A 21,937-nucleotide genomic window follows, 5' to 3' on the forward strand; every position below is an offset into this window, starting at 1 on the left:
GCGTCTGGATGCTTTATTTTTCAAATCACTGAAGGAACATTTTCAAAAGGATTTACTGATAAACTTTATTGGTTTTCACAACTCTTACACAGTTTCTTACAGCATCATCGGATTCAAGAACAGCTTCAACGTGACAAAAGCAGGAACGGGTCAAACAGAACCGATAAATAGAACAAAAGAAGAAATCATTACTTCAGTTTCTCTTACAGAAACTGAGCCTGACCGTGATCACAGCTATAAACTCCTTGAGAACGCCAAAGCATCGCATCGTAACCTTTGAACCTTTACATTCAAGTATTCAAGTGATAATCTGTGTTACACCCTCACACACATCTGAGTTTAAAGCTACAAGAACATTAAGGTCATGAATTTAAAGGAAGGCAGTTATTGTTTTGGTAGTGATTTCATTGCTCCCATGTAGCTGGATCATATCACAGGAGAAACACCGACATTTGGCTGATTTTACATCATAATCGACAGAAGCGTATTCAGAGGGACGAAGACAAAATGTGTTTAAAAGTGCAAATGTCAGCAGAAGAGGATCCACAACACCTGAAGGTTAGAAGTTCACCTTCAGGGTGGATTTAACACCTTTTATTGCTCCACATTTAAAGCTTATTGCTTAAACATTGTAAACTTGAACAAGTGTTACGGACGTTACAAAAATACACATTTAAAGCTCACAAGTTTCCATAAATATATTTGTATGAGCGTGTCAAAGTATTGCATTAGAACAGCTGCATGGAAACAGCATAAGAACAGATCGTTCTGTGGTTTCTTCCTGACTCGGCCTCTCCTGCTGCGTTTACTGACGGATGGCGGCCATGCATAAAGCCCAAAACCTTCTGACACAATAAGGCCTGTTTGTTTTGCTCCACACCAGTTGATTGAAGTGCATTTCTTTTTTGCAACATTTAAAAAATTCACTTAAAAACTGACCTAAAAACTGGATGAAAGCACGACTGCTGCGGTTACATTATTGCTCTGTAAAGTTCAGATACATTAAGAACTATTAAAAGAAAGAAGCCTGACAGCTGAGCGTAGTGTCTCATAAAGTATGAATCTGAGGTTCGATCAAATCTTCTCGTAGCACTAATGTGAGGAAACACGGGTTTACCTACAGGACGGAGAAGCACAGCACATGCAGGCGTTAGTTGTAGATCCAGTGGCTGCTGCCGTCCTCCCAGCACTGAAGCTCGTTCTGATGAAACCACAGAGAGATTTCTCTCTGAGCGCTCTCCACCGAGTCGCTGCCGTGGATCACGTTCCTGCAACAACACACACATTCAGACATTTAGGCAAACACACACACACACACACACTGGACAAATACTGAAACATTCATCACAGGGAGAAATGCAGTTTCATTTCAGTGCAACAAATCCATCCTTCTTTAAGGCCCTTTTTCAGCAGACATTTTGACTCGTCACAGGTGTAAAAGAGAAAATGATTGACGGCTGAATTCCAGCTTCAGCGCCTCTTTTCTTGGTGTGAAGGGTCAAAATGTCAGCTGTGACAAACGAAGGCCTCTCGTCCCTCACATTCTCCTTCAGAGGAGAGCGTCACCTTCTTACCTGCCCACCTCCACGCAGTAATCTCCTCGGATGGTTCCAGGCAGCGAGTCTGCAGGGTTCGTCTCTCCCAGCATCTTACGAGCCGTCTTGACCACGTCGAGACCCTCCCACACCTAAGCAGCGACACAGGTGTTTAATATTACAAGGTACAGTTACTTCTTTGAGTTAGAACATAAAAAGAGCATATTGAAGTCAAAGTATTGTGTTTGACATGATGGAAAACTATGAGCTGCTTTTCTTCAGTGTTTTCCTCCCGAGAATCAGAAGCCCAACACGGTTTCCACTCAAGAGCATCTTCTTTCCTTCTTTAGCAGGTCTGTAAACTACGACTCGTTATGCGAGTCAATAGAACGTCTACAACATCATGTATCCTGTGTAAAGCTGCAGTGTGAGGGAGAATCTCACCATCGCTACGACTGGTCCGGAGCTCATGTAGCTGATGAGTCCTCTGAAGAACGGTTTACTCCTCAGGCTCCAGTAGTGTTCCTTCAGAAGATCCTCCGAGGCCTGAAACAAAACACAAACATGTTATAGTAAAAAAAACAACCTTAATCATTTATTTTAATAATAATTCTTTGGAAATATGCGTCTCAGCGAACAGGACCACAAATACCTGCACGAGTTTGAGGGCCACAAGTTTAAACCCCTTCCTCTCAAAGCGACGCACAATTTCTCCCACCAGTTTCCGGTGCACGCCGTCTGGTTTCACAGCGATAAAGGTGCGCTCATTCACACCTGTCCAGCCTAGAAACAGAGATAACATGCAGCAACATTTGAGGTAAAGCAACATGTTTTTAAAGTGCACATCGACGGCCAGCACACAAAACAAAAGGAGCAGTTTCATGCACCTCGGTACAAACTGAAGGTGGAGGAAAAATGTATTACAGCATATTTCTGCCTCGTTTTACACAGTGATATCGATACATGGACACCAAGTATCGATCTGTTATATAAACTATGTGGTAATACTGAAAATACAGATACAACATTTTGGTACCAGAACGACAAACAGTTCTACTGTCCGATTCTTTTTTACAAGGTGCTTTGACAGTAACTGATTCTTTCTTCTGGGACTTAATTTGCATAAAAAGGTAATAAATCACAATAATCACAACACATGTTTTTGCAATAACCAGCATTTTGAAAAATATTTAAAATTGCAATAACAAATATTATTGTATCATCAGGCCTGATGATTCCCACCACTAGCTTAGACCGGAGGAGGATGCATCATTTGCTGCAGAGAAAAATGCAGAGTGAACTGTAGAGCTGCAATTATTAGTTATTATTAGTATTATTATAGTCGATTAACTGATCATTAGAACAAAAGAAAACTACCTACAAGCTTTAATTTGTTACACAAAGCTTGAACACGGTGGATGACAGCTCAGACATGAGTGACAGCTGTGTTTACTTTAGCAGAGTGCATTTATGAGAGACTTGTCTGACAGACAGTTTGTTATATACTGTTGTTTCACGTGCAGAAAGTCTCTGCACCAATGACTATATATAAATAAATAAACATTTTTAAAAATCTATAATTCTTTTTACAGTCTGTGCTCTGCACCCAGTGGACACACATACACCCCATGCAGCAGTGCACACGGGTCAGAACTTCAGCGTCTGCACAAACAGCTGAACCCTGCACTTTAACAAACTGATCAGTCACAGCAGCTCCAGACACTCTCGGTTATTTGTTTCTCACCGGATTCTTCAATCCGCGCGTGTTTAATCACCAAATCCTCAAGTTCATGCCTCAGATTTCGCCGTGACCTTTTCCTTGGCCCCATTGCAGAACCCTAAATGCACCAACGGCAGCGCACTCATACACGAGCTGCTACCCTGCCTTCACGTGCTGTCGGAAAAATCGGGAAAACGCGTTTCGGGCAGGGAAGATTACGTGAAGGGTCACTAAACTCGAAATAACACCCCAGACAGTCAGATTATGTTGTCGCCCGAAAAGCCGAGTCGACAGACATGACGTAATAAACATGGTGGACCGAAGTAAAGGTTTGCTCAATAGTCAAAAACTTGGCCTTTAGCTCATTTGAGTATCAATTCATTCATGAGTAATATGGTATTAGTTTACACGAGCATTGATAGAGTGACCTTGAGCATTTCTGAGCACTAAAATGCAACACATTTGTATCTGTGGCGTTCATGTTGTTTCCGTACAGTGACTTAAAGCTCCAAACTCGGGGGAACATAACTATCCGAGGATCACGTGAATGCAGCATAAATAGGATGATGAATCAACTTATTCCACAGTGAGGCGGACACGTGGACACGCTGCTGCTAGTTAGACAATGAATGTATGTAATTATTAGGTAGTTAACTAGTTAACCGCCATGCTGCGGCTGTGACAGAGCGAAATTATTGAGTTTGTACCACATGCTACACTGACATGCTGAAACGTTTCTTAATGTTATCTGTTGTTAAAACGTTGACAGTCTGCGTATTAGTTGTCACACTTCAGCATACTTCTACAAAACATGAACACAGTTACAAGCGCTTAATGAAAGCTAGAGACACCATTGTTTCACCAGTAATCTCTACTGCTGGCTCCGGAGAGTCCGCGTCTCCTGCTCACTCCTGGTGGAAACTGTGAGCAACATAAATAAGATATAACCCAGATTGAAAGTTAATCTGAAAGGCAGCGAAGTACAGATGAAGAAAACACAACATGAAGAACCAACCTGACTGAAAGACATAGGCAAATGCAGACAGAAACAGGCAGATCATTGTGGCCGGTGGACGGAGAACACACTGGAAGAAGGAAGGCAGCAGGATGACGTACACACGTAAACTCAAGCACTCACGCACGCACGTTGCTTAGGAACGTCAAAATAAAAATTTACGTTACTGAATAAGCAAATTATTCTTTTATGGATTTCAGTTAAACATTTAAATGACATTGACAACATATTACTTCGCACAGGACTGACTCAATCAATAATTAATAAAATGTATATTTACAAAATACATTACTTTGTACATTAAATGTATTTCCTCAATGCTTTGAAGTACAGTACAATCTAACATTAACAATATTTTGGACTCAATATTAGTTTGCACAGTATACTTAAGAATAAGTTCTTCAAATAAATCATATCTGACACATTAAACAAGTGAAACTTTGTACTCAATATAAGTTTCCACAATATTTTTTATTGCTTATTTTCATATTTGCATTTGTACTTTTTAAAGGAGTTCCCCAGTCAAAGTTAATGCTATATACAAGTAAGACACTTGTAATTACAATAACTCTAATATTAGATAAATGCAGTATGAGAAGAGGTCTGATCAGGCCTGTAGGTGAAAACACCTGCCTGCGGATCTGAAGGTCCTTTTAAGTCAAATTAAATTATTTGAGTGGTCTGTGTTTGAATCTGCTGCCACTATTCTTTTTCTCTGATGGTACAAAAAAAGTGATTTTAAGGCTTTAAAGCTTTAGATCCAATATCATAATTAATAATCATTAATTCAGCAGGCTTTAATGGCCTTTATAAAGCACTCTATAATACAGGAAAAAAACCATTAAAACCACTGATAACAGCTCTATTTGAACTCAGATTTAATATTAACAACATCAGACAGATATACATTAAACCCACAGAGGCTTGCTTCAGATGAACTCTGCAGAGAAATTGTTGGAGTGAGGGATTGAGCGGGACATTGAGGCGAGGGCTTCCAGAAGCTGTATGAATTGTGTCAACACTGATTTGGTCCAACATGTCCCAGATTCTTGACCCTCAGCTTCATCAGTATCACACCGCTGTCCCCTCCGTGCTCTGCTTCTCTTGTTCCTGCTTGCGGAAATAGTCTTTGTTGAGCACGACTTCCCTCTTCAGAGGCAGGGCGGGCTCCTCGGTCACCACGCTGCCTCTCTCTTTCTTGTGCTGGGCGAGCATCATGGCGCGGAGCAGGGGGGGATACGGGACGTAACGCACAGGCGGCTCAGGGAGCGGCTCAAACTCCTTAAACTGCTGCTCCATGTGTTTGGGAACCAGGCGCCAGTCGTGATACATCACCTTGTCCACCTCCTTCACCTCACTCTCCTGTTTACCTGCCAAGAACAAAGGAAACAAAGTCACGACGATGGTTTAGGGATCAGTTATCAATTACTGTTTACTTAAGTACGTCTTTATATACTGGGACTTTAGCTATTTAATCTGCAGAAACCATGCAGACATTTCAAAGTGGAGTAGTCTAACTGCGAGCAGATTCATTTAATTCAGTTATATTTTCTGTATTTCTCCATTGCATACATAAATGCAAAATGTTTGCAATTTTGCCTTCATTGAGAGGATCTCTGAAAAGAGACAGGGAAGAGAGGGGCAGTTATCTATTCTTGTTTGTAGTAGTAGAAGTGCATGTTATTTTTAAATCTAAAAAAGCTAGAAAGAGCCTCCTAAATAACCACAAGGTGTCTAACTCCCAATTAATTACATTACATGAATACAGTTGTAGTTACAGTTATTGATTACAGTGACAGAGAAATCCAATCTAATAAACAGGGTCCAGTCTTACCTTTGTAGGTGAGGATCCCCCACGCTCTGCCATGATCCATGTTCTAGAAACACAAATATCAGGTGTGAAGAGTTTAATCAGACATCATGAAAATGCAGGAACAGATTTTTTCCCTAAGTTCTTCTCTTAGAATGATAATATGCAGACTTTACACTACACAGCATTATTGCATGGATGTGGCCGTCCCCACCTCGGATGTGTAGTCCACTTTGACCTTGGTGACCTGCCAGTAGCTGGGCTCTGAGTGCTCCTCCAGCCACGACTTGCGGGCGAAGAGACGACCAACTCCGAACAGCCTCATGCCTGCCAGCAGGGAGAAGAGGGGACTCTCCCTGCGGACGTCCTGCCAGGCCAGCACAGGTAGCATTTTCCCCGTGTGAGGCCGCTTCATGGTCTCATAATCCAGGGCATACTTCTGGGACTCCCGCGGTCGGGACTTCAGCTCACGGTAAGCCCGAATCTTCCGAGCCATCTCTGCTATGAGGCGAAGTCGCTTTTTCTTCACCATGGCTGTTTGTCGTGCAGCAGCTAATCCTCACTGATGAGCCGCTGACAATGTTTATCCTGCAGGAGGTAAAAGTGATTTATGATGGGGAGACTGGGGATGGCTGCAACACATTTTGAATTTCTCTCAGCTACTCAGAGACTACTAGGAACAAATAAAATGATACAAATCAAGCTTTAATAAGTCTGCTTATTACGCATACAATTTCAAGACAATTATGCATGACATATTGTTAACAATATGTATTTGAATGAAAGAAGTCAGATGCTGCAACTGACCTTAACCTGGGGACAGTTGCAACAAATTAAAAATACATAAAATCTCACTAATTAACTTAAGCTCTTTGTCTCAATAGACACAGTGCTCTAAAGATATGCATTTTACTACTATCATAATACAGTATAACTTACAGGTATAGAATGTAAGTTATTAGTATGGAACATAAGCCTACCAAAGATCAAACGTCACTTTCTCACCTACCTGAACGTATCTCTTTACATGATACTTAATGTTAACCTGTCACCACTGGTTATTAGTGAAGAGCATAAAAATATTACAGCCTTGATGTAACGAGGCTAACCTGAGACTGTTAGCTAGCGTTAGCTGCTACAAACACTTCGTAAAACCGTGTCGTACACTGACAGCAACTTATTGTTTTTAATTTACTTTTTTATAAACAACGACACTGTTTATACCCTGCAGATAGCTGGAATTAAAATACCTTAATGTCGCTCTTGAGCAGGACCAATTCCACTTGACCTCCGCAAGCAAGGCACCAACTTCCGCTCCCTTGGTCCGGCCGGTAAGAGTTCCGTATGAAAACGCCGGTGGACATTTTGTTCCGCATAGAGTAAATTAAGTTGCAGACTATACGAGGCGCATTAATAACTTAAATACAGGGTAAATTTAATAGCAATAATAACAGGTACTTTGTTATTAAATAGGGATATATATTTTTTAACCAGTAAAAATTGCTACACAATTTCGTGTTACTGGATTAAGGAATTTAGTTGGTGCTCGCCGTTGTACTGATTCGAACCCTTTTGACATGAACACTTTGATCTGTTGCTGTTTTCTTTATTTTGACCACGACAGATAAAATGCTATTTTTAAATCAGTTAATCAAATTAATGAACACATTTAGTCCTTTGTGCATATTAAGCATTCATTTAATTTTCAGCTGAAAACCATGCTGATAATACAGAAAAAGGCGAGTAAAGGTCTTTACATACAGTATTATTAGTATGACATGTTACAGAAGAAACACGTAGAACTTTCTTATTTACAGTACAACAGTAAGAAAAAGTGCTTTGATGCATCAATGTGAAGACAAGTACTGTGAGATAATACCAAAAATACATCTGCTGGCCTACAGCTAACCTCTCGGTGGTTACATTACTAGATCTGTAGGGATAAATAAGAAAACATTAAACAACTAGACATCAGTAAGTGTGTCTACTCATGACTAATGGTCCTCGATACCTCCACCACTCCATATTAACACCCTAAATACAGTTCATTCTGAATTATCACATAAGATGCTTGTATTGCATAGTACCTTAAGCCTTTGTGTACACCTACTTAAACCTGGAGGAGTGGACATGTTCAGAGACTGTGGAGCTCCAAACACTATATTAACACTTAAATTGTTATAGTTTGATACTCCAAAGAATCTAAGAATTATTTACAAATAAGACGGTAACATTTCCCACCTAAATCATTCATAATCTATTAATACTTAATCGATTAACATGAGACTAGGAAGTGGCTGTAGAATGTTTATATTTCAAGGGAACAAGTTTTTTTTACATCCTTCTTTTAGGCCAAAAGGAGCCAGATGTTTGATACACACAGTATTTAAACTAGAGTGCGACCATGATGAGTTGGTAAAGGAAGTGATGGAACTAAAACTTAACCATAGGAACAACCTTGAGCAAACAGCTCAGTAAAAAAAGAGTAAAACTGCTCATTTTATCCTATTTTGCTAACTTTTTAAAAAGGTCTAAAAAACAATGAGGTGTAACAGCGATGACCCTAACTTAAGATCAGTGTCTCTGAGTAACATATATGACTCATGATCAGGTTTAAAAGACCAACACTAAATGATGTTACGTGGACTTCTTTTTAAATACTTCAGAAAAGAGGAAATCATAGTTTCTACAAACATGTCGCACAATGTTTGGGCTGGAGACTTTCAGAAGCTGGTGACAGATGGATTATTCAATGTTTAACAAAATTGCTGATGATGGTTCTTTAATGGAAAAATATAAAAGAATATTTTAATTTTTGAGGACTAATGGCTGCCGAGTACATTCAGGTTCATCCCACTTCCTTCCAACATTTCTTTCTGATGTGTCTGAATATTTTTGCGTTTTGCTGTCGAGCTGCGACCTGTGGGTAAGACATAAAGAATACTCTGACCTCTGTTCTGTAACTTCCTGTTCGACTGATGGGACACAGTGATTCTCACTTTGGCAATGTAACAGAAAAATGCAGGCTCCAGTAAAAATTGTTACACATTACTGTGATAAAGAAAAGAGCATTTAGGTTGAGAATAATATACATAACTTGCATACAAGATGAAAACACCGAAAATATACAGTGTCTGATTTTTGAATCCCCTTTTTTGCAAATAAACCACGATGACCACAAAAATGTGGCCATACTTGACTTCAGTGTTACACTGTACAGTCTGTTCCTGCACTGACCCCCATACATGTGAGGCAACAAGTTACCCAAGATAACAAACACCACATCTTTTGACTGAAGCTGCTTTGGATACTGAATGCATGACGAGCATGAAGACATGAGAGAAGATCACAGTAAAAATGTGCAGATACTGCCGTCACAGTTTTGCACTTACGTACCACTCTAACCCTGGTTTTTCATCACTACAGGATAACATTGATGTTGGGAAAGCTCGAGGCAGGTAGGAAACACTCAATTAGATGCCACTTGTAACGTCTGCCAGTGTTTTAAGAGGAGGTAGGATTCGAGCCGTCCAGTCATGTCCAGCGACATCTCTTCCTCTGACAGGCTTCAGGGTCTGACGTGCAGCCCTCCGAGTCGCTCTCAGAGGAGGACGGTCCGGCCACAGGGGGGACATGTGAGCGAGAGGGGTGCTCGGTCCCATCAGGGGTTTCCTCTGTGGTGCCACCATTGAGACTGAGCACCCAGCCCAGTTTGTTGTGGAGCAGCTGACGCAGGCCTGGGGGCAGTGGCAGCACATCCAGGGTGTCCATACAGTCCGGCAGCAGTTGGCGGAGGCGAGCGCAGCAGAGGTAGAGCAGGGAGGTGGGTGCAGAGCATGACCTGATCACCTTCATGCTGCTCTTTGCTGCTGTGGAGCACGCCATGGGGTAAAACCGCTTATTCTGAAGCTCTGTGGCAGCAACACCTGGAACAAGACAGGTGGCAAACATTTATGTTCATCCCACAGCGACGCAGCGAAGCGATTTGAGTTTAAGTTTGCACATAATCCCCAACAAACACATTTGTACACATGTATGATTTTAACAATGACATTTAAGTCTTGGTCAAATCATCAAAATAGGAATCAAACCAGCAGCACTGTGAACAACAGCTGACTTACCTATACACTTGCGGTTCTTGAAGAAGGTGAGAGTGCCGTGCCACGTGTCCAGATGGACTCCTATGATGGACCCCTGTCCGAACCGTGAGGAGAAGTTCATCTTGTCTCCTTTATGATGCAACAGGCCTGAGAAGAAGAAGAAAACCACAGATGTCTAACTTATACAATAACTACTGTGAGCAGCTTCTGCTACATCAGCTGTGTTAATCTTACCAGTGTATGAAAGACCCCAGCTGTCTGTATCTTTCCCCAGCAGGCTGCAGAACGTGTGTCTGTACTTGTCCAGATTGACATCAGAGGTCCCGATGCCAACCATCTGCAAAGACATAAAAAGAAGCATTTAAAGAACATGATTTAGATTTCTTTAGAAAAAATAGTTTACATGATAAGAGCAGGAAATATTAAGCAGTAAGTAGAGGTTTACCATGTCTGTTCCGTACACTGGGGACGTCATCTTGATCTCCCAGAAGTGTTGCCCTTCAGCCAGCTCCTTGGAGCCGCGGATGGCCGCCGTGCCACAGCTGTACTCAGAGTGGAAGTTCACTTTGCGATTGTCACAGCTCAGCATTGTTGCTGTGGATCGGCTGTTGGCATCCCAGACCCAGTCAAACTCTGAAACATCGGAAGTTATTTGTTTATTCCTGGCTGATGATAAAGAGAATTAAATATTTCAGTAAGCATTTCATCTTGTACGAACTGGCAAGCAAAACATTACTTGTAGAAAAAGGTTGATAAACATAAATTAAACATGTCTGTTGTCTTGTACCTTGGTCGTCCTCTCCACAGTGGCAGTCTCTGACTTGGTGAAAACCTCGCAGACGAGGGTTGTAGCTGGTCTCAGCCTGAGAATCGCAGCCACAGTAGGACTCTCCAGTGACAGGCACTGCGCTGGGGACCGGAGGAACCATCACTGCTGAAAAGTCGGCCTCAGAGTCTGAATCGCTGTACTGTGGAGCCACAGTGGAAGACAGAACAAACCTTAACATCAGCAGCATTGCTTATGTAACAACACAGCTCTGTTTTTGTTTTAAGGCTGTTTGCTACAAAGCCACAAAAGGGAAGTGGAATTGGAACGTCTCTAAAATTTGACTGTAAAATATACAAACATTATGTTGCTCTCTTGAAACTTAAGCTTCAAGCATTGAACATGAGCATCAACAAACGAACACTGTTTATAAAGACTGTAGGCAAATGAGAGGCTCCAAGTTTAACAGGGATGCCTGATATGAACTTTGTCTTCACATAAGGACACATCCTAACTCCTGCAATAACTGTAAACAAGTGGAATTCTATGAATTATCTAACTAAAACAATACTTGTAAAATGATGCTTCTTAACTGTTCAGATCTTTCAGTCCAGGGAGAACTGGCAGCATTTGTATGCTTACCTCTAATCGGTCATAGCTCCATTCTTCACTCTCAGAGGACAACACAAGTGCCCGAGCATCAGCATCGCGCCGTATCCCGCCCCAAACATATCGCCATGCACGACTGTTCCTGCTCCGTCTGGACATGGCAGCAGCAGAGTCTGACCTGGAGAAGAGCCTGTCAGTCAGTTCAGCCTTAGTCCAGAGGCTGAACGAACTGCATCAGTCCAGCTGCTGAAACATAAAATGACAACGTGACCATGGATAAGAAGTGCAGCTGGATCTTTGCAGCAATCACATACATGTGCTTTTTGGATTTTTTGATATGCTGTGCTTGCTCATGTAGGGGTCAATGTATGTGTAGAGTATGAACTCACTCAAAAATATAAAATGCAAGTCTACTTGCAATCCAAGGAAGACTAGAATTTATGTAAAATTAAAATGCCTTTATTTTAAAACACAAAGTATGTTTAAAACATTTAATGTGTTGGGACATTGTCACAGCTAAGTTGGGAGAAATGCAAAGGCTATTTTAAACATACTGTATATTGACATGTAAAATAAGGTCATTTTAATTTAGCACAAATCATACTAAAAAACACATCATATTAGTAGACTTTCATTTTCCACATTCTTGAGTGAGGTCACATCTGACCCATGCAGTAACAATGACAACATGTTTATCCCAGCATGGATACTGAAGGCTCCTGTGGCAGTTAACCTAGAAAGCTTTCTACAATGCTGCCTTAACACTGTGTATGTAAAGACTTACACTTACACTATACTTGCATAAATTAGAAATCCCTCCATAATATCCTAACAGTGACATTATCTATTGTAACGTTCCGTGTACATATTTGAACCAGCAACCAACAGTCTTATCAAATGTAACTTAGCCCACTAAGATACTGGGGCGACGTTAACCGCATCATCCCTCAAAGACATCGCTTCTAGTTACACAGCCATCATCTTAACTAGCTAACTTAACACTGATAAACTGTTAGCAGTCTGGTCTCAGTCCCGAGATCACTGTCACCGTCAGTAAAATAATATTTATTCTTTAACGTGCGATGCTCTTTGACTAACTAGCTTTGGTTAGCCCCACAGCCTAGCTAACAGAGTCGGCTAACGCTAGCTACACAGCTAGTATTCAGCAGTTCAACCGTGCATATTTTAACATGTTAGCAGGCTATAACAAGGTCATGGGCATCACCAGTCAAGTCAGACAACATCTGTATGAACATAATAACACTGGTAGATATCATTGACTACCGTGCATTAAGTGTTTTTTAGCCGTATAATGAGAAAGGGCTGACCAGAGGCGGAATAACTTGACTTGATGATGCAGATCTAGCTAGCTAGCATAAACTAGCTACTTAGCTAGCTTCGTTAGCTGAACGCTGGTATTAAATAAAACGTTAGCCTAAACGTTACCTGCCTGTTGTACACGAGCAGCATTCACGGCAAATAACTGATAACTCCACAGAGACGTTGCTCCTTGAAGACACCTGTTGTTAGATGGTTAATTCACGACAAAAAAACTGAGTGAATGGCTAGCCGAGCTTCCGTTTTCCATGACCTACTTTACATTACCCTGACCGTAAACAATAACAGGCTCTCTGCAGGAGCTCAGTTCAGCCTCCTTCACAGGAAGTTTTCAGTACATATTAAACACTCCTGTCAGGACTATGGAACATTACAATGACTATTTCCGCCAAAGTCATGAAAAAATGCTCGTTAGTCAATATAATGACTTAGAAATGAGAAACATTCTTTAAAAAACACACTACACTAGTGTGTGTGGGTTTTTTTTGGTATATTGATAAACAGTATACCATTATGTAAGCATCATAGTTGTAAGGATGTCAGCGTCAAACTCAAAGCCTCAAACAACATTTGTATTTAAATATATAATTTATGTTTATAATAATACATATAATAAATCGTCCACTAGACAGGTCTTCAGGAAGTTTCCACAACATTTTTTATCTTCATCCAGATGTCTTCCAGATCTTAGCTGAACATTGAAGTACAATCTGATGTGTTCATCAGTAATGGGCACTTCCTGATCCAACAGTTTCTTCGTAGTCAAAGCTGTATAAAGAAATTAGTTTGCTTTGCTTATTTCATCAAACATTTCTAGCTTATTTTGGTATTTTAATTAAAGCTAGGGTAGGCGATTTATATGAGAATAACTCCATCCAATCGTTTCATTCTGGCCCAATAAGTTGATTGAATGGACTAAGCTACCTGTCTACCTGTACACACTTAGCGTACGTTTATTCTCATTATATTATAATATATATTATAAGAAGAAAATTCAACTTAAAATGTGATGTCTGTCTCATTGCACATGAGCGGAGTTTTCCACAAGCTTAAGCTAACAAGCTAGTTGCAGAAGAATGGCAGAGAAAGCTTTGTTGATACAGTTAGCAATAATAAGAATGCATTGTGCTCTCTCATGGACTTGTTCTGCACCTAAAGAGAGACGAAGACGTTCATGTGTTTTTTAGTCAAACACTTTGAGAGTCTATCCTACTGTTGCTGGTTTCTAAAAACGTGCCTACCCCAGCTTTAAGTTTAATATAAATTTGTTTATTAGAACTTTGGGTTACAATTGTGTCTTATATCATAGAGACTTAGTGGACATAGCATATGCTTCCCTACCTGTAGCTTTTTGATGCAGGTAATGTGTGTTTGTGTTGTGTTTCTGTTCAAAGTGTTTGGCACCTAAAACTCCTTTAGAGATTGCCTCGAAGATGTATGAACGTGGATAGCTACACATTTCCTTTGACTGACTGTCAGCAAATCTGAAGCTTTCCTTTTTGGCCCCCGTAGAGTCCATCAACCTGATCTCCAGCTTTAAGCCCACACAAAGAAACCAGTAGAAAAATCCTGTTTCTTTCAGCTTCCAAATTAAATCCTTTCCTGTCATTTAGTGATTTAGGGAACATACTTTAATGTTAACGTCCGAGTCCAACCTAAATATGCTGCAGTTGTATTTTCTTTTATTTCTCTTCCTGTTCTTTTGTGCTTTAAGCGATATGGCTCTGATGGTGTTTAAAATGTCCTTTATAAATACATTTGATTGATCACATTTTTGATACGTGTTCCTTTACGTCGTTTTGTTATATCAGGATAATTAAATAAACTTCTGATCTCGAGATAACAGCAGTAAGAACAATAGCATAGCTGTGCTTGGCTATTGTAGAAACACCTAAATGTCGTTGATGCTTATCAACATCAGAGCAACAAAACAGAGCAGAGTCGATGTTCTGGAGGAGGTTGAGTTTTATTTGGAAATCTGACAGGCATGGCTGAACAGTGAGCTCTCACCTTCAACAAAACAAAAAACTCAAGACAGCAGCACTACAGGTAAACGATACTAGTGTTTGAGAATGTCATATTAAACATAAATTCACTCACACACATTATGCACTCAGGTCATTCACACACAGCACGCACACACACACTGTCAACCCCATGTCAACATGTGGACATCCTCCATTAATAATCACACTACATCCAGAGGAATTCCAAGCACTTTGAACAATTACCCACAGTGCAATTAACTAACTATACACAGATAATTTATATATTTTGATGTATATAGGGTATTCAATAAACAGTATTATTCCATTTAGACAGTTTCATTAAGTCAAAATCTTCATAACTTTCCATAAATAGTGAAAAAAAATATGTTTCGTCAGCTCCTCACCGCCGTGATTCAAAAATGGTCCCCGAACAGAACATGATAAAAATAAAACACTAATGTGCACGATTCTTCAGCGGTCTCAAACAGAGAACGATCAAAACCACCAACGAAAAACAGAAATCAAAAGGAGGGGGATGGGCAGGGGGTAAACGTTGATATTCACACTCACAGCACAGACTGGTTACTACATTTACAGGGGGTGGAGGGTCTCTGGATCACTGTACAGGTTAAGATCAGACAACAAATCAAGCAGACTGTCCACACATCATCCCACAACAACCAATACATCTTCATGCCCGTTCTGTACGCACAAGACCTGACACAACCGGATGGCTTTAAACAATATGAAACGATCACATCTACTGAGGACACAGCTGTCAATCTGACCGCCAGCATGTTTCTGTTGCCATCCCGTCCTGTCAGACCCACGGGGTGTAATGGAAGTAGGTGAAAATCTCCTATTTGTTCTTGCTGCTTTGATGTGGAATGAATGAGATGGTGTTTGATGCAGACACTTATTTTGTAGATAGGATGAGGGCCACGATGAGGCCGTAGAGACCCAGCACCTCGGCGAAGATCAGGATCAGGATCATGCCCACGAAGAGCCGAGGCTGCTGGGCGGTGCCCCTCACACCGGCGTCCCCCACAATGCCGATGGCGAACCCGGCTGCCAGACCGCTTAGGCCCACGCTCAGACCGGCACCGAGGTGCAGGAAACTCCTGTTGGAGAGAAGAGTCCCGTCAGTTCACACCCACCAATATTCTGTGGCGTAATCTGGGGAACCTCTGCAGCAAATGTCTGATTAAACACTCGTATCTGATATTTGCGGTGATTGCCAGCACAGGTATCACCACCAGGCTCTTCAGCATCACATACATGGCTTTCAAGCAGCATAAAAGAAGTGAATCATTTCTTGGCACATGACTGTTGAAGCATAGCGAGTACAGATGGACAGTAGAAAAGTAGATTATGATGCATGAGTGGTTTCCTAAAGCTGCCTGCCCTAAATCTAAAGAGAGGACAATAAAGGGCAAAATGAGGTACAATGTTGGAGCTAGTGTGTCGTTTCCCTGCCGGTACAATTTGCTGAAACCTAATCTTAGAAAAAAAAACATGTCTCTAGTTTTAACACCGGTTTAACAGTTTCATAATCGTTCAGGTGACACTCTTAAAGCCTCTTTAAATTTAGCTTGAAAAAGTAAAATGCACAAATGAAATCAAAGTTAAGAAACTCATCCGACAAAATCTGAGTTCATAACTGTGAGAAAACCCGTTTTGATTGACATCTTTGTGGCACCGCCCACAACAGCACGTGTGACAGTGAGGTGCAGCTTAATATGACTGAGTCAGAATTAAAGCACCAGAATACTTGCCATCTACATCATACGTAGTTAGCAGTTTGCATACACATGCAACGTTGCTTCTCTCTGTTCTGAAAGCTATGACTGCAATGCTAAATGATGGTTCTGTAGCTTAAGCTTGTGCTGATATGTTACAGACCTAACTCCCCCACTGACTCAAAAACCCCTGCCACCAAAAATACACAACCGCAGTCGACGCTCAACAACAACAGCTGTCAAGACACGCCAACAAAAGACAAATAATCGTCCTTACATTTGTCACATAATTAACTTTGTAATCTTGGAACCCATCAGCTACCTTCTGATGAAGATAAAATCTTTGGGGGCAACGGGCAATATTTCTGGGTCTCCAGCGAATATCTGAATAACGGTCAAGAGATATCTGGGCAGAGATTTTCTTGACGTCCGCTGGTTGCTATTTGCAGTCCAACTTCCAAAGTCCAAGTTCAACATGAGATGCAAGAATGGAGTTTAAGTTGAGAGGCGATATTTACAACCAGACTGTTATGTGCACTTATGCATATATCCGTTTGAGATTATGGAAAGGGAATTTTTCCACACATCCACACAGACAGTCAAAATGTTATCAGGGAATACATCCTACAACAAATGTAAACCAGAGCACACAAACAGAACATGCACAAACACATTCTGCATTCATAAGCAGGTATCTGTTTACAGAGACATTTCAGGCCTGTGAACATTTGCATTATGCTGATAGTTTAATCTGTTTTGTTGTTTGATACTGTTTTGATGATTTAGCATACCTTAGCTTTCCTGTTATTACTGTTTATGTGAATTAAGGAGGAATGTGTCTGTATGAGCCTTAAAAGCATACAAACTATAAAGTAGCTCCTGTGTGGAATCACATGCATCAGTATGCACTAATAACATGAACATGGGTGTTTTAATGATCTTACTTGTAAAGAGTGACTCTCTCAGAGATGTTGTTTGCTATCAGCACAGCCACCACCAGCCCGTAGATGGCGATGATACCAGCCATGACCACAGGGATGATGGACTTCATGATGAGCTCTGGCCGCATCACAGACATGGCAGCGATGCCTGTGCCGCTCTTCGCTGTCCCATACGCTGCTCCTAATGCTGAGGAAGAGAGAGGAGAGGTCCTGTTAATTTATCAGTTCAGGCCAGACGGTGTTTGTTCCTCGCTGACAAACAACCCAGACTGGACACGATATGGATTCAGATGGAGCTGGGCGAGGATGATTCATTCAGTCCATCGATTTTAGACCCGATATGCAGGTTACAGACAAAATGATTTTCGATTGCCAATTTTCTCTCGTCCAGCTCAAAACTGTGTTAAACATTAAATTGACATTAACAGAAAAAGGAGCACCAGCAAAGACTATATTAAGATTTTATTTCTCACTCATAATTTCTGCAGTTATTTTTTATAAAAGTATCCCACAGCTTCTGTCCTGCCCCTCGTGACCCAGGACAGATTATGAACAGGTATGGACAGCACATTTGTGTACAGTGGCTCTTCAGTCTCACACAGCTGCCAGCTATAACATGATGGAGTTGTGTTCAGTGTTTCAGTTTTCCTTCCTTCTTTCCTAAAATGTCACCATCACTATCTCTGCCTCGTGCAGCTGTCACCTCGAGAAATCCTGGACCGACTCCAGTGCGAACAAACAAAAAACTGTTATGACACTTTAACAGCACCCACGGACATTTTACTCAGGGACACAACATCAAACCGGTGTTGAGGTGTTTCTGTACGCGTAGGAAATCATCTATAAAAGAGTCTGACTAATACAGCGGTCAGAAACAACATTCCACAGTTTGTCCTTGAGCGAAAAGGAAGTATCATTGTGTATCTGTGTGCAGGGTTTCCCCACAGAAAGGATGTCAGGCGTGGTGACAAGTGTCATTTGAACAAGCTCTCGCAGCCCGGCCCGAGACGACACTCTACATACGATGAGGGTGGAGAACACTGATCACAGACCTGCTGTTTTCCTTATGCTTATGTTTTATCAGATAGTTGCTGGTGACCTCGTCCTCCATTATATCTGTGTTTCAACATTGATAAACCCTTATGTTTAACTCAGGTGGGATGTAAACTTAGAGTACACTGGAGGAAACCCTCTGGATCATCTCAGAAAGCACATTCGGGTTGAGCCCTAATTTTAAACTCTCAATAGACTTCAAAATCTGGGCCAGAGTGGACTTAAACGGTTTAATGTTATGATACTGATTCAAAACTATATATTGTTGTCATGCATTCAGGGAGTTTTCTGTTTTAGTGAAACAATTTTAGTAAAGCTTTTCAAAATAAGAACCTGCTTTCTCGCAGGCTGCAGCGCATCATCTTTAGTCTACTGCTGTGAATGAAACATTACAATTCAAGTAGACTAAAGTCTGTGCAGGATAGTCCTTACATTTTTATATGAACAGACTCCTCTGACAGAGGTGATACGACACTGTCACACATCAGTGAAAGGAAGTCCCCTGCCCTACATTTATAGAAAACTCATTTAGATTTAATTACAGATGCACTGATTCACTTGGGTGTCTGCCACGATGTGACCTATCCACATTAAATACAGTGTCTTTGTCAACGTTATTATAAAATGTTGTGTTTCCAACATCAGTTACATTCATTCGGGCCACAGCATCACTTTCATGCAGTTTGGTAAACAGGTATTAAAGAGAAAAAGGTTTTGGTACGGCACATGCTCTCGTGTGTCGTAATTGTTTCTGGGGGGTTTAAAGTTGGATCTCTACATCTGCAGATTTACTATCTTAATCAAATAAATTTGAGCCAACTTTTGCACTGACCAAATCCACAAATTGTCACCTGATGTCATAATTAAATCACTAATAATTTCCAAATTAAGAGAGAGATGTTTGAAGATATCATCACCTGATTGAACCGTAAATCATGTAAAAATCACAGTGTATATACTCTGTGTTGGGGCATGTCCTCTGTGACAGACTGGATCAATCCCTCTCACACGCTCAATGCTGAATATGACAGCCAGAAAGATATGAATGAGGGAAGAAATTTCCCTTAAACTCCAAACCTAAAGAGTGGGTTAGAGGGACAGCAGAGACGGCATCTTATGAATGGAGGAAGGGGTGTTTCCCTGGGACCGGCTCTGAGCTTACAATACACGCATCATTCTCCTCTGTGACTGTAGGATCAGAGTATGATTTACAGATGTATGACATGTTTCCCCTCTGTTGCGGATTTGTCTTAACATATTTCTGTTGTGTATATTTACTTTTTTTTTTGTTTATTTTTATCTACCTGTTAATTTATTTATTCGTTTATGGTCATTGTATTTATCTGCTAGATCCTACCTCCTTGATACAACAATTAAAAAAGATACATAAAATATTAGCTGTGTTTCTGCATCCTGAAAAAAAGAAATGTATGCCTTTTCAAAAACAAATACAATTGCAACAAAAATGTAAGAAATATCCCTTTAATATCCACACATTGGTGTTTAGGCCTTGATGCTGGCCCTCTTGAATTCGTGTCGTTACAACCAATACGAACCATGCACTGGATGCAGTCTTTGCATTGATGTATTTATGTCTTAATCCACGAAGATCTGGATCTTTCTGTGCTGTAAAGTAACTTCATTATGACAGATTAAAGATGGCCTGACCTCGACGAGGGTCTGCGTCACTGACCAGCAGCTACCAGGAAACAACATCACAGCTCTGATTTGACATGATACAATCAAGCTCATGAAGGATGTGGTTAGCTACAGTTAGCAGTGTGAGGAGCTAGTTAGTGGTCAACGGCTTGATGTCGGTGGAAACCTCCCCCCACCCCCGCCTCTGCCTAGCATCCCCAGCAGGTGTGCGCGAGCCGTGACCGACAACGGTTAACACCAACACGGTCGTTTCTCTTCAGAAGGCCCTGGGCTGTAGTTTCTAATAACGACACAATAATTCAAAATGTGGCTAAGCTAATGCGTCGTTTGTATTATAATATTGCTGAAGGTTGAGAGATGTCAGATGAAGGAGCTGGTGTAGTTACCGCTGAACACCATGGCCGCAGAGGCTCCCATCACGGCGAAGAAAGGCGAGTACTCGGGGCTCTCCTCAGAAGACATTGTCGCTCTTTTCTCGGGGCGATACAGCTATTAGGCAGGTTATTATCTTCTTCTCGGGTATTCCCCTTTTCCCACCGTCAGCTCTGGGCAGGTTAAAACACTAAGAGGGGGCGACAACGTAGCTGCCAGGAAGATCACCGGTGTAGAAGAGGAAAATGGCGAAACGGAAAAAGTCACATGATCAGCCACCTCGGACGGAACCATTTGTGTGGGCACGGGGGTGCGCGACACAAACAGGCTTAAAAAATCAAACCTAGGATGTTTACCACGCCGTAAAATGTATTGTAGGAATCAGAAACATTTGGTTATAATTTCAATGCGATTATATGCTACTTTGGGTTGTTATACCTCGGTTTATAAATTATGTAGTTTTGTAGAGTGCGTGTGTATTGTGGTATGTTCTGCTGCAAGTGCACTGACTGCAGTTGAAACGCTAGTGGTCACTACACGCTGGTGTATTTATAAATGGGTGTCCAATAGATAGTCAAATCAACTTTAAACTCTGTGATTGCTCTATAATTAAAAACAAATACAACGACTAATACACCATGATGAGAAGAAAGTTGCGCAAAACAACGTCCCCTATCCATCCTGCTAGCTATACAGCAGTCTGTGCGGATTGTGTGTTATTTTCACCAAGTAACACATGGCAGGGGGAGGTCAATTTAAATCAACATTACACTCGATTAGAGTCAAACGAACAAAAATCCTCTGAATAGAGTGACCTGGAGACGAATCCTGGAGCTGCCCTTGTCAAGGCGACACTGTATGTGGAAACAATAGTTTAGATGTCAGCTAAGTACATTTCAGATCATAGTTCACACCAGTATAAATAGGTTACTTATGGGGAAATGATATGCATATATCACATTTTCACCAGAATGTAGTTGACATTTTTATGCCTGTTCAGTTTTCAAACATGTACAGCACATCAGACAAACATAATGCATGTTATTGGGGATTAAAGAATTACGATTTAATATAAATATCCCTCTCTCTCTCTGTGCTACTTGTGTAAACTTTCCCACAGCTTGTCACCCAGTAAGAGTTAAAAAAGTTCAATTGTATCATGGGACAAAACTTAGAATAAAGAGTTTTTCAGGTCTGAAATGTCAGAGCAGATCAGATCACACTCCTGAAAGAGTACAGCACACACGTGACCGTCAGCAGCCTCTCCGAAAAATGTATTAGTTTCTAGTCAG

At 41.0% G+C, this 21,937-nt stretch overlaps 4 protein-coding genes across 5 annotated transcripts; all 4 read right to left on the reverse strand.

The window, feature by feature from the left end:
• Positions 1-7: 7 nt before the first annotated feature.
• nme3 (NME/NM23 nucleoside diphosphate kinase 3) lies at positions 8-4,344 on the reverse strand. 2 transcript variants are annotated; one of them, XM_069674444.1, is made up of 5 exons: positions 4,271-4,344; positions 2,188-2,318; positions 1,980-2,081; positions 1,575-1,687; positions 8-1,268 (listed from the first exon to the last, which is right to left on the reverse strand). In XM_069674444.1, exons 1-5 carry the CDS (start codon positions 4,314-4,316, stop codon positions 1,151-1,153), a joined length of 510 nt encoding a protein of 169 aa, XP_069530545.1. In that variant the 5' UTR covers positions 4,317-4,344; the 3' UTR covers positions 8-1,150. The 2 variants fall into 2 exon arrangements, with proteins under 2 accessions (XP_069530545.1, XP_069530544.1); XM_069674443.1 differs by lacking the exon at positions 4,271-4,344 and adding an exon at positions 3,280-3,620.
• A 787-nt stretch (positions 4,345-5,131) lies between these two features.
• On the reverse strand, positions 5,132-7,410 carry mrps34 (mitochondrial ribosomal protein S34). Its single transcript, XM_069674442.1, has 4 exons — positions 7,331-7,410; positions 6,295-6,668; positions 6,105-6,147; positions 5,132-5,640 (listed from the first exon to the last, which is right to left on the reverse strand). The coding sequence occupies exons 2-4, from the start codon at positions 6,610-6,612 to the stop codon at positions 5,342-5,344; spliced, it is 660 nt and encodes a 219-aa protein (XP_069530543.1). The 5' UTR covers positions 6,613-6,668; positions 7,331-7,410; the 3' UTR covers positions 5,132-5,341.
• Positions 7,411-7,603: 193 nt separating this feature from the next.
• spsb3a (splA/ryanodine receptor domain and SOCS box containing 3a) lies at positions 7,604-13,160 on the reverse strand. Its single transcript, XM_069674319.1, has 7 exons — positions 13,002-13,160; positions 11,589-11,801; positions 10,968-11,148; positions 10,626-10,813; positions 10,415-10,517; positions 10,202-10,327; positions 7,604-10,006 (listed from the first exon to the last, which is right to left on the reverse strand). Exons 2-7 carry the CDS (start codon positions 11,712-11,714, stop codon positions 9,615-9,617), a joined length of 1,116 nt encoding a protein of 371 aa, XP_069530420.1. The 5' UTR covers positions 11,715-11,801; positions 13,002-13,160; the 3' UTR covers positions 7,604-9,614.
• Positions 13,161-14,840: 1,680 nt separating this feature from the next.
• Positions 14,841-20,882, reverse strand: atp6v0ca (ATPase H+ transporting V0 subunit ca). The gene is made up of 3 exons (XM_069674578.1): positions 20,660-20,882; positions 17,565-17,748; positions 14,841-16,002 (listed from the first exon to the last, which is right to left on the reverse strand). Exons 1-3 carry the CDS (start codon positions 20,733-20,735, stop codon positions 15,798-15,800), a joined length of 465 nt encoding a protein of 154 aa, XP_069530679.1. The 5' UTR covers positions 20,736-20,882; the 3' UTR covers positions 14,841-15,797.
• Positions 20,883-21,937: the final 1,055 nt, after the last annotated feature.

The sequence above is a fragment of the Semicossyphus pulcher genome, unplaced genomic scaffold, assembly GCF_022749685.1.
Source record: "Semicossyphus pulcher isolate SPU_LCO1_2020_fin unplaced genomic scaffold, fSemPul1.0.p SCAF_23, whole genome shotgun sequence".
In the NCBI taxonomy this organism is placed as follows: domain Eukaryota; kingdom Metazoa; phylum Chordata; class Actinopteri; order Labriformes; family Labridae; genus Semicossyphus; species Semicossyphus pulcher.